Here is a 13,493-nt window from a genome sequence, read left to right as displayed (position 1 = left end):
TGTTAAACTATACCATTACAGTAAATATGTTAGCTACTCCATGTATACCTGAATATACAAGGTACATGTGGTATTGTGTTAAACTCAGCTATTCCCTTACTAAATTAAAAGGTGCTTTGAGGCATTCACTTTACTAAATTATAAGATTGGCTCAGAGAATGCAGTACAAAAATATAGCAAATGCCACTAAGCATACATTTTGAAAGAGTGCTTTTGTCTTTGTCTGTTAGCAATCATACCCTTATGTGTTTGACCATGAAGGATAAAACATGCCTAATCTATGAAGGAAAAGTATGGAAACCATGGTGCCATAATCTCCTGGCATGCTAGTCTTAGGTGGTCCTACACATCCTAAATTTATGTTCTTCCCCAATATCTTTCTTGAGAGATCTTAGCTTGGATATTTTGATATATAAATTTCTAGTCATAAAAGGCATACTTATTTTATGTAAGTATATTTAAATCAAAAAGTAATTTTTGGAGGTCAATGATTCCAACACTAACACTATTATTCCAACACTATTATACCCCAGTGCCAAAATGCAACAATTACATACAATAGGAAATCAGAAAACCTGTTTTTCCTGAGATATATACCAACTCAGTTGTATTCTGCTTTAAAGTATTCATTTATAGGTATCTATCATCAAATGCACTTAACCCATTACATTAAAACCAGAATAAAAATAGCAGCTAACATTGTCATATGCTTTCTGAAGGATCATTCTAGGTTTTTTATGTGTACGAACTCATTTAATCTTCACAACAACTCTATGTGGCAGGTAATGTTATTGTCCGGATTGCCCCGATAAAGAAACATCAGCTCATAGAGGCTAAGTATAAGGCCCAATGACACACGATTAACAAGTGGTGGAGCAGAGATTCAACCCCAAAAGTATCAGATTTCAACCAGTGCAGTGTATAATATTTAACTCAGTATTTTAATTATAATATACATAATTTAAAAATATATAAATCAAAATGCTTGTAATTTCAACACTGGACTGTCAAGTTTAAATATATTTAATATTAAGAGTCATATATTTTAAAATACCACATTAGCAAATGTATTTTAAAATAAAAAATAGATAAAATATATTTTTAAATACTATGAGGTTAAAATTCTCTATCATCAAATCCAGATGGGTTCTTTACTTTTAATTCTTATAGATCTTTCTTTCTTTCTTTCTTTCTTTCTTTCTTTCTTTCTTTTGTTCTTTCTTTGACTTTGCTAAGATCTCTCTTTCTTGAAACCTTACCTTTAACCTCAGTTAGTGCCCATGAAGTGATGTGCTTAGATAGTGTTGGGCACTTAGTAAAAACTTAAAGAATGTTTTGTTTTTCTCAACCTTTCTCTGTCCTCTGCTAACTTTCTAGTTTAGATTTCGAAGTTGTGAGGACCAAAGCTCAAAGAGCTACAAGAGCATAAGAAATCACTCCTGCTTTCATTTTATAGAACATGGACTTGGAACCTGCCAAGAATATAGATTGTAGAAAGTTTCACCTTGAGGAACTGAAGCCCCAGCCTCTTGGGGCCAAACTCTGCTCACTCTCTCCCTTCTCTGGCCTGCCCCCACTCTAGTTCTTTCTACGTTATCAAGAGCTTTGAGAAATTACTTCCAATTAAGAAATGATTGGTATTTTCTTGGCCATAAAATTCAAGGCAGTTTGTGTTGCAGTTGAGATTCTTAAAAATATACCCGTAACCTAAAATTTTAGTTTGACCTTCTTCTATTCTTCATTTAAACTCCCCACTCTAAATGTTTAACAGTGAGTAAGCCAGACATTCTCCTTCCCTCTGCATTTTTGCTTAAACTGAAATGTTTCCTTCGTCTTCCCTTAAAAAAAAAAAAATCTACAAACCCCAATTCAGCTCCATATATACTCTCCTGTATTACCTGCCCTAAAGAAATCAACTCAAAACAATGCAAGTTTCTCCCTTTAGCACAGGCCTCATTTAATTACCTTCTCATGCTGAATCAGAAGGACCACAAACTCAGTCAGTCAGACATGGGTTTGCAATCCACTGTAACACTTGCCGTGTGACCGTGTGTGAGTTAACTAGCATCTTGGAACCCAGTGTCTTCATTTGTGAAATGGCACCTCATGAAGTTGTGAATTAAAGTGAGAGGATGCATACGTAGTGCTGTCACAGTGCCTGGCACAGAGCCACCCCTTCAGCAAATCTGGTTATGTGGTTAATAGTAGTAGTGCTACTTGTATTTTCTTTAGTGACAACTTGACTCCTTTCTACATGTACATTTTATGAGTTAAAAGATAGATATAGCTAATACTGACAGCTGAGATTTTCTGTCTTATTTAATGGATGAGTGGTGAAAGATTATGTGATAAACTACTTTGGTCTGCTATCTTGTGAAATATTTTAATATCTTATAAAGTAAAGCCAAAAGGCTCACTTTGTCAAATACATTCTCAGCATAAGGAATGGTGCCCTTAACTGTTCTACTTCTAACAATTCAGATATGGGTCTTTTTCTCAGGGTGCAAATGCTCTGGTCACCTACACTATCATTAGTGGAGCTGATGACAGTTTCCGCATTGACCCTGAATCTGGAGATCTGATAGCGACCAAGCGGTTGGACAGGGAACGCCGTTCCAAATATTCTTTGCTGGTTCGGGCAGATGATGGTCTTCAGTCCTCTGATATGAGAATTAATATCACCATCAGTGATGTGAATGACCACACACCCAAGTTCTCCAGACCTGTGTACTCTTTTGACATCCCTGAAGATACAACCCCAGGTAAGTGGACACATCCTTAGGTATATTTCACAAAGCTCACTTTTGACTACAATTACGGACTATGTTTTGGCTGCTCTTAATTAGCGACTAGTTTTACATAGAACATATGCTACTAGGTATAAAAATATATGTGCTAGGTATTTTAGTCTACTAATTAACCTTCTTAGATACAGTTCCCAAATGAATTCTGATAGCAAATGAATTTAGCAATTCATCTGATTACCAATTACAAATATTTCTGTTTCTGAAAGTATTGGGGATGAATTGTTAATTTTTATGGCAACAAGAGTTTTTGATACTGTTTTTCCACTTTATACTCTGTGATATTTTGCAGCCCATTTAAACATTTTATGTATTAATATAATTTCTAAATGCTGACTTCTAAAAAAACTGGTCATATAAAATGTTGTACTTTGCTACCTCTGCATCTATTCTGAATCAATGTGCTTCAGAATTGCATTTGAAAGACATGACTCCATCTCTATTTTTAACATATTTTAATTGGTTACAAAAGTTAAAAGTAAATGGATATTATAAAAATGTTTGATGTGATTATAGTGCTATGTAGACAAAGCAGAAAGAAAAGCACATGAAAATCTGTGAATACTAGCTCTAATACTTAGAACCTGTGTGGCCTGGAGAAAATTAATGCATCACTCTTAGTTTCCATTTTACCTTCTGTAAAGTGGAAACAAATACTTCTTGTTAGAATTAAGGTGAAGGTTAATTTATCATATATACTGTAGCTAACATGGGTTTTAGGAATTAGCATGTACTCAGTAAGTGTTAGTAGAATCTCAATCCTGAATTGTCAGCTTGCCTCTTTGAACATACTATGTTGTGATTGTTGAGTTTGAGTACCGAATACCATATTTCTGGTGTGTGTATGCTTCATTTCCATTATTGGAAATTCTTATCTAAAATTGAAATTTTATTCCGAATTACATTTGGAATGATTCTGTGTAATAAGACATATGTTACGGAAACTCATTTGACAAAGAAATTAAATATTTATAAACTACTTCTCACTGCAGTTTTCCCTTCACTCCTTAACATGAGTTATGCTGGTCATTCATGAAATTATCACCATATTTATTTCTGCCTTAATTATAACAATGACCATGTGAGCTAATATTCCCTGAGCATAAGTCTGCATTATTGCTGGGGAGCCCTAGTTCCTGATGCTAGCAATGGGTCCCCATATATGTTCACTGCAATCACCAATATGTTCAAGAATTGGCAGTGCCAGGCAGGAAAATAGTGTCAGAAGTATTATTTCTCCAGAATATTTCCACTGCAACATAAAACTTACTGAGTATTTAATATGCTGTATGTTTTGTTAATATTTGGGAAGGTTGGTATCAGTGTTAATATATAAATCTGTAGAATATTGTGTTCACTATATTTTCATAGTGATTATCTAGTTAAAATATTTTATTGTACAAATAAAATTTGTTGGTGTCTGTATGTATTCTCTTAGTGATACCTTTATCCCATTAATTTTAGACTATTAATTTATCTTTTGATAGGTTCTTTGGTAGCAGCTATTTTAGCCACAGATGATGACTCTGGTGTGAATGGAGAAATTACATATATTGTGAATGAAGATGATGAAGATGGCATATTTTTCCTGAATCCAGTTACTGGAGTCTTTAATTTGACTCGAGTATTAGATTATGAAGCACAGCAATATTATATCCTCACTGTTCGAGCTGAAGATGGTGGGGGACAATTTACTACCATTAGGGTTTATTTTAATGTACTAGATGTAAATGACAACCCACCTATTTTCAGCTTAAACTCATATAGCACATCCTTAATGGAGAATCTACCTCTAGGATCTACTGTTTTTGTGTTTAATGTTACTGATGCAGATGATGGTACGTACTTTATTTTATGCACTTACAAATTTATTTAAAATGTCTTTTTATGTTGTATTCATTTACTGTGTTCAGTTGTTGCAAAGAAGGACAGAGTAATGATTTAACTATAGAGGATTAAAATTAAGTGCTTTATCAGTTAAATTCATGTTTGTAATAGTTATACAGCATGCACTGTATATCATTTTATAAACTTCATCTTCCTTTTTACAGTATCACAGCTTAATAAGGTAGAAGTCATAAAACAGCTCTTTACTAATTTTTTGTCACATTAATAAAAATATTTGTTTACATATATTATTTTAACATAAAAAGGATAAAATTTGGAAGCAAAAGGAAAAACATCTTAAAAATACATAAGAATGAATTATTAATTTTATATTTCTGACTGAAAAGTTCTAATAATATTCTAACAAGCTTTCATGCTTTGATTCAAAGACAGTCTCAGATCTCTTTAATTTATGCTATATAATCAAGTTGAGATTTTTACTTAAATCTAGACTTCATATGTGTTTGATTTTATTTATTGCAAAAGCATTTGACAAACTTTCTTTTAAAATATAACTCAAAAAATAGAATAAAATAAAATACAATATAACTCTCCTGGCCTTTCTTCTGAGATGTATTTGTAAATACACATATTGGATAATACAGCACTAGAGATAACATTGTGCAAATTATCAGTCTTTAACTGAACTGTTTGGAAAGTTAATACCTTGTTTCCCCTTTTATTGGAAGAGTTAAATGTCTATCGCTTGAGAAAACAAGTGACAAAACTTTAAAGAGGAAATAGGTTTCTAGCCCAAGGATATGCCTAGTGACATAGGCTATCAACCTTAATTTAGAATTTCCTGATTCTTACTGACTCGGGTGAATGATTAAAGTAATTTTGGAATACCATCCTATCTCAACATTCTCTTCTATACTTAGTTTCCTTTCAGGATTGTCTACAAGTGTCCCTGAGAAAGATTTGAGAGGCAAAAAGCACAGTATTTTACACATGTTTCAATTCACAGAATTGGAAATACTTTCTTCCGAATTCATTAAGTGCATGTTGAAGTTTTACTTTTTTACGTTTACGTAGTTAATGCTGGTCACAGGAATATATAAAAAAATAGAAGTATCTGTGATACTCCTACTGATAAGCAACTACTGTTGCTTAATTTGTGGCACATTTAGTGTATAACCAGTCTTGGCCCAAGATCATTGCTCACCCTGTTTCACGTACATCAGCCCAGCCCAGCTCAATTAGACTTTGTATACAATTGAGCTTAATCTCTATTTTGGGAGTTGGATTCTCTATTACAACCTTAATTAGTTTATCTGCTCCCTGGATATGAATATCTTATTTGTCCTTGTGACTCATCCCGAGTTTTCTGTAGTGAAGAATTTCTGCCATGTTTCTTTGTAATTTATTTATTCTGCATTAGAGAGACACAATTGTTTTGTAGGATCGTGTGCTCCTCTGGACCAAACTTCATTTATCCTCATACCTTCAATTATTGGGAACTGAAAAATAGCAAATAAGAAACTCTTTATGAAAATCTGCTGGAATATTCCACAAGCACCTACACACAGACATGCGTTAACCATTGACTTCTACTTACTTTTCATGCATTTTTTTTCCTTTAATTGTGTTTGTCTTGGGTAAAAAGTGTCAAGCTACATTTTTCCATTGTTTTAGTTTTGAATACTTTTATCAGTGTAATTTCCTGTACCTTGACCTAAAATATAGGACATGGTTCCTATTCATTCTGAATTTCAAGGATAATGATAAGACTGTACAGGGATAACCTTGTTTGTTTAAAGTTGCCAAGTTTGTCACACTGAATAGTTCTCAAAGTATTTCATAAACAGTAATATTTAGACGATTTTTTAAAATAGAAAATTCATCTTAATCTCTGATCAAAAGGTTCTTTCTGAGGGAATATTATCATCTGAAGAAATTTTATATAAAAATAAAGTTATTACTTTCTGTTCCCTATATTTAGATTCTTTCAGTGTTCAACATCAAACCTGAGCTTACAGAATCTTTTAATAAGAATAGGTCAAATATCTTAACTATTTTCACAAGACAAATAGTGTATGTATTAATCCCAAGGCTTTCCTGTACAAAGTATAAAAAATATTATAGTGAGGCAAACTACTATAAACTGAACTTCATGGAAATATTGTGATTTTATAATTATTACATTTTACTAGAAATAAATTCGTACACTCTTCAAATACGGGGAGTCATAGATGTTCTGAGAATAATGCAATGGTAATGATGCTGAATAAATACACCTGTCCATGCTTGGTACAATTGCAGGTCATTCAAATGAAAGGAGTTTCATATTCCAATGACTTGATGACCTTGGTAGAACTGCTTCATAAAGATGAATGCTGTCTGAAGCAATTCCCTGGGTTACAGCTGTGTGATAAGTTGACAAATGCTAGCTCATAGTAGCATAATTAGACAATGTTTACAGACTGTGAATAAATACACACATTTCATAACAAAACTATATACCTATAGTTATGTGATATATTTCCTGGAACTAAATTATTCCTGAGACTGAAATTAAAAAAAACAACAACAAAAAAATCCAAAAAACCCAACACAACCACACACACACACACACACACAATAAAACTGCCAGAGGGAATCATGTGACTAAACCACTTTCAGAACATTGAACACAAATGGTTAGAAGTATGAAAAGTTTTAAGTTTAAATACATGGTGGGCTATAAAACACCACTAAACTCAAATCCCAATGCTTATGGATAGATTACAGAATTTTAAAATACTGTAGGTCCTGTTTCATGATTTGAATATTTGATGCAAAGAGCAGAGAAAGACAAAAGTTCCGACATCTCTATTTTTCTGGATACTACAAATGTTTAGGGAGATTTTTGAGTTTCTATCTATCCACATCTCTTTTCTAGCTGTATAGCACATGCCCAAAGTCACTTAGATTAGTCAGAAACAAAAAGTCCTTTTCTTTACAGTAAAGTAAATATAAGTGGCTTTTGTGGCCTGTAATTGCAAAAGTAAGGATTCATGAAGTTCCTGAGATGAGAGCTGTTTCTTTGATGGTGTGGCAGTATTTTGTGCAAGAGTTGTTATATTTTTTGTTTATTTTCTCAAAGATGATTGTTTTTGCGGTTTATTGTAATGGTGTCTAATATCTATATCTGCCATTTGGAATTTGAATATAAAATTAATTTTTTTCCTTTTCCACAATTCCTTTTAAAGTTTAATACTTATTACTTATCCCACCCACCTATCCTACCAAACCTTTTCCCTTAAAAAAGAGGTGGCTCTGCTGTTTACAAGGAGGCTATAAAGTCTTGGTATCATGTTCTCTTTTTGCCTCTGAAATTTAGTTGTTTACTCAGGAAGTAGCAAACACTATGGATGGAGGGTGTTCAGATCCTTGCTTTAATTGCTTGCATTCCAAGTGATTTATGTAGAATGCTAGGCTATCACTTTATAACTATGTGCAATTTTTGTCAGTTTTTCTAATTACTTTTGATCTTGGGAATGAAAGATTTTATATGCTTTCATAGAACTAAATTTTATATCTCCTCTTTCTGGTATTGTTTTATCCAGATGTTTTCATAACTTTTTCTCAGTAATAATTAGATCTGAATTTGTGCCTCCAAGAATAGGAATTCAATATTTGCTGATGGATTTAGCCGTAAAAAATGCAGAAAATTTCCTTAGTAATTTGACTTAAAATGTATATAAAGTATAAATTTAAATTAAATTTATTTCTAGGGATATATGTATCCCTATATATCATCTATATAAAATTTTCATTAATTGCACCAGTTGATGGAACTTTCCTTTGCACCAGATGATGGAATTTTTTCTTCCCTCATTTCTGTGGAATTTTAAGTCAAGGGTTGAAGTTGGCTATTGACCTTGCTCAATCCAGATCTTAAAATCCTCTTTAATCTCCTGCTGATAAATTGACCTGTGTCCTCCATTAGCTTTATTTATTCATATTTTTCCTGATCTTCAGAGTCCTAATTATCCTGAACTTCACACTGCTTTGTTCACTTGTGAATAGTTTTATATAAACTATAAAGATTAAAAGCCACAAGCCATAACAAGGGGGAAAATCCAACCTTTTCAAAGATCTACTCAATCCTTGTTTATTTTAGAAATTTTTGTGAAAAAAACTAGTGTCTGAAAGTTATTTTCATAAATATTTCTTCTCTGTATCAACATATAGACAAAGAATATTAGATGGAGACCATAAAATCATAAGAAAAGAATACTTCTAGAATTAAAAAAAAAAAAAAAAAAGAACAGGCAAGACTTACCTGCCAGAAAAGAAAATCCCATTAATCTACTCAAATTTGCCTGTGTAAGGAATCTGACAAGTTTCAAGAAAAGGTAAAAGCTAACTCAAGTAGTCATAGAATCCTGAGAAAGGGTATTTTGCAAGAAAAAAAAAAAAGAAAAAGAGTGATTAAATTGGTCTAGAAAACTCTTGGCACAGAGCAGACATCGTTTCTGACACCTAAATAATTTACATAAAAATTTTTTTTAAAGATTTTATTTTTAAGTAATTTTTACACTCAGAGTTCGGCTCTAACTCACAAATCCATAAGCAAGATTTGCATGCTTTACTAACTGAGCCAGCCAGGCGTCCCTGATGCCTGAATAGTTTAAATTAACTTCAGAAATACAGGGGCTATTTGTAGGCAATTAATGTAACTCAACAGATTATCCCTAGCATAAAATCTCAGAGTATAAAATTTTTATTAAGAATGAATTACTAGAGGAACCATATATTTTTTAGCACACTTATAGTATCCTAACAGTGTCCCAACATCTTTAGGATAAGATATAAAAATGTACATTGCATTATGCACAAGTGAAGAAAACACTATTCTGGGACTGGAAATCAGTTTTCTTTCTGTTTTCATTGCTTATCTGTTATTGACTTTTAAATTATTTAGTAAAAATGATTGGCCAATCAACTTGCCATTTTTTGTTTTTAGAATATTCTCCACTCATTTTTTTGAAATGAGAAATTATATATATATATATATTTTACAATTAAAAAGTGGCACATATTTCTAGGAAAAATAGATAAAGTAGTATCTAAATATAGCTCAATAAAAGTGTGAGCATTTATATTTGCAGCCTTTTATGTATAATTTTACTGCTAACATTTCCTTCAAAGAATACTTTTAAAACACATTAAATGTACATAATAAAATTTGAGAGAGAATTATTTTCACAAAGGTCATTAGCCAGATGCTTAATAAGAATTAAAAGTATTTATTGGTTCTGACAAGAAATTTAAAAGTAGACTTAAACTATCCATGACTAATGCCATACATCAGAAAATTTTATTACCCTTCTCTGAAAATTGATGTCAGCCTCAATAAATTACTGAAGTTCTAAATGTTTGGCTAACAGTATAGAGTGTGGCACTATTAATGTTGAACCCTCAGGAACTATGTGACAGAAATAAGGAAATGTATAGAAAAATATCCACTCCCTGGAATATTTTTCTCCTCTTTATTTCTGTAATTTAACTTTTCAACATTGTAGTAAATAGCAAGTAGTATATACATCATTTGTTCACTGGTTATAAACATCTTTTCACATCAAAAGTTAGCAGGCAAGGCATTATGTGTATGTATGACTTACAAAAAAATTTACTGCAGCTAAATCATCCATAAGGTGTGTTTCGGGCATCATATATCAAATATGCAAAGTTTTATATCAGAATTTTTTGTGTATCTTGTCTATAATCATACATTCAAGAATATTTAGTCAAGCATACATTCAAGAATATTTAATTTTTTTCCCTTCCATTTCAGGGATCAACTCCCAGTTGGCTTATAGCATTGCTTCAGGTGATAGCCTTGGTCAGTTTACAGTTGACAAGAACGGTGTCCTGAAAGTCCTTAAGAGTTTGGATCGGGAAAGTCAGTCCTTCTACAACCTGGTTGTTCAGGTGCATGACTTGCCACAGCTTCCAGCCTCCAGATTCACAAGCACTGCCCACGTCTCCATTATTTTGTTGGATGTAAATGATAACCCACCAGCATTTCTTTCCCCTAAATTGACCTACATTCCAGAAAACACACCTATTGATACTATTGTTTTCAAAGCTCAAGCAACAGACCCAGACAGCGGCCCCAACAGCTACATTGAGTACACCTTACTGAACCCTTTGGGAAACAAGTTCAGTATCGGGACCATTGATGGTGAAGTGAGACTCACTGGAGAACTGGATAGAGAAGAGGTTTCTAATTACACTCTGACAGTGGTGGCTACAGACAAAGGTCAACCAGCTCTCTCTTCATCTACAGAGGTTGTAGTTATGGTACTTGACATCAATGATAACAGCCCTGTTTTTGTGCAGGCCTTGTATAAAGTGGAGATTAATGAGAACACACTTACTGGAACAGATATAATACAAGTGTATGCAACAGATGGAGATGAAGGTACAAATGGACAGGTTCGCTATGGCATTGTTGATGGTAATGCCAATCAGGAATTTCGGATCGACTCTGTTACAGGTGCCATCACTGTGGCTAAGCCTTTGGATAGAGAAAAAACTCCCACTTACTCTTTAACTGTTCAGGCAACAGATCGGGGCAGTACTCCCAGAACTGACACCTCCACTGTCAGCATTGTTCTACTGGATATTAATGATTTTGTTCCCATGTTTGAGTTATCTCCATATTCTGTAAATGTTCCTGAGAATTTAGGGACACTGCCCAGAACAATTCTTCAGGTCAGTATATTTCAGTTAAACAAATATTATGTTCACTATAAGACATCTAATTTAAAAGTCCTCCCTCTCCTACATTTACCACTACTTCATTCTTTTTATAAGTGCTTAACTGCAGATACAGAAAATTTTGAAAAAGTTTATGAAAATTATACTTAATAACCTACTGATTTCCTGATAGTTTGAAATGGTGTATTTCAACTATGTTCTTCTGTGTGTACTCATGTTGCACACATTTTCATATTCGTGTATTTTGAATTTTGTTTAAGTATGACCATAATATCTAAACATAGTGAGAAAATAAAATTATGCTTGAAAACTTTATTCCAAACCTTGTTCTCACTTCCCTTTTTACAAATCCAACTACCTAGATGAAACTGCTATCAAAAATTTCTGTGGAAACCTTCCAAAAATACTATGCTTTGATTTTATTCATATTTTTACATAAATAACACATATTTACCCTGTACCATTTTTATTTCTTACTTGAAGCTTTAAAGAGTGTCTTTGGAGCCTTTTTAGGCGACGACCTCATTATTTTTAATGGTACATTTTACTTTATGGTAGACCTGGTATTAGTTTTACTCACATTCCTGGGATATCTTATTCTCTTTTATAGGTACTGGCAAGAGATGATGATCAAGGTTCTAATAGCAAACTCTCGTATGTTCTGTTTGGTGGTAATGAAGACAATGCTTTTACTCTCTCAGCTAGTGGAGAGCTTCGAGTAATACAGAGTTTGGATCGCGAAACAAAGGAGCACTTTGTCTTGATGATCACAGCTACAGATTCAGGTAAATCTTATCTGGTTGTGAAGAATCTATTCACAATATGATGAGAGTTTATTTGTCTACCATGAAATTAAATATTTGTTGAATTGTGCTAATCCTTGGAACTCTGATTATATTTATATGATTTATAGCATGTATATCACTTTGTCAAATTTGTGTATAAATAAGTAGTGGTAAGGGCTTGAGTACAGAACTCTATTCCTGTAAGACAAGATGTGTCCTTGCTGGGAAAGGCATCTGAGTATCTTTGAGGATGACCTGATACTCTATCACTTGAGCTATAAAGCATTTTAAATATTTTAATATTTGGAAATATCCATACGGTTCTAACTGATCCTAGAGATAATAGAGTGAGTACAGAATTTTACATCATTAGTACGCTAGGTTTTGTAAGTAGCTATAATAGGCATTTGATGAAGCCCCACAGAGCTCCAAAAAAGAATATCAATGAGACCCCAACATTCTCATTCAATTAGTAGTGTAATGGACTAGAAATAATGAAAAACAAGATATGTTAGTTAGCTTTTAGTGTCTAGAAATAGTAATTATGCAAATTTTCATAGTACGTAGTACAAAATATAATCTATTTAAAATGACTTATCAGTATTTTGTTTTGCATACTGAAACTTTTTTTTCCAAAGATTTTATTTATTTATTTGACAGAGAGAGACACAGCGATAGAGGGAATACAAGCAAGGGGAATGGGAGAGGGAGAAGCAGGCTTCCCGCCGAGCAGCGACCCCGATATGGGGCTTGATCCCAGGACCCTGGAATCATGACCTGAGCCAAAGGCAGAGGCTTAACCCTCTGAGCCACCTGGGCTCCCCTGCATGCTGAAACTTCTAATTCAAAATTGAAATAATTAAAAATTTGTCCAAAATTTTTAGGCCTTGAAGAAAGCATGTATTGCTTATCTGATGAATAAATTGAATGGATTTATTAGTCATTGATTTCCAGGATTAATTGAATGGATTAATTAGTCATTGATTTCCAGGATTATTAATGAATTATGAAACATTGTCCTACAAAACATTCATTTATAAGAATAGTCACAACTTGGGGAACTTGTTTTTGGGATCATAAGATCAAGTCCCACATCAGGCTCCATGCTCAGCATGGAGTCTGCTTGGGTTTCTCTCTCCCTCTCTCTCTGCCCTCCCCCTCAAAAAAATACATAAATTTTTAAAAAACATAGTCATATTATTATTTAAGTATTAAAGAATTTGATAATGTTGACATAGTATAAAAATTTGTTGAAGTTGTTTTAAGGCATGACACATTTGTTAGAACTTTAAATGCTTAAAATTAT

The 13,493-nt window shown here is 33.0% G+C and overlaps 1 protein-coding gene across 2 annotated transcripts in view; it reads left to right on the top strand.

Annotated features, from left to right (window-relative positions):
- The window catches only part of FAT4 (FAT atypical cadherin 4), a 180,332-nt gene that overhangs the window by 89,352 nt on the left and 77,487 nt on the right, over window positions 1–13,493 (top strand). For both annotated transcript variants that reach the window (XM_059168924.1, XM_059168929.1), the window contains 4 exons: window positions 2,501–2,762; window positions 4,292–4,642; window positions 10,474–11,396; window positions 12,013–12,187. In XM_059168924.1, coding sequence (XP_059024907.1) covers window positions 2,501–2,762; window positions 4,292–4,642; window positions 10,474–11,396; window positions 12,013–12,187 — 1,711 coding nt within the window. The remainder of the gene's footprint in view (window positions 1–2,500; window positions 2,763–4,291; window positions 4,643–10,473; window positions 11,397–12,012; window positions 12,188–13,493) is intronic.

Source organism: Mustela lutreola, chromosome 1 (genome assembly GCF_030435805.1).
Source record: "Mustela lutreola isolate mMusLut2 chromosome 1, mMusLut2.pri, whole genome shotgun sequence".
NCBI lineage: Eukaryota > Metazoa > Chordata > Mammalia > Carnivora > Mustelidae > Mustela > Mustela lutreola.
Note: the sequence above shows the minus strand (reverse complement) of the source record. Positions and strands in the feature narration are given on the sequence as shown.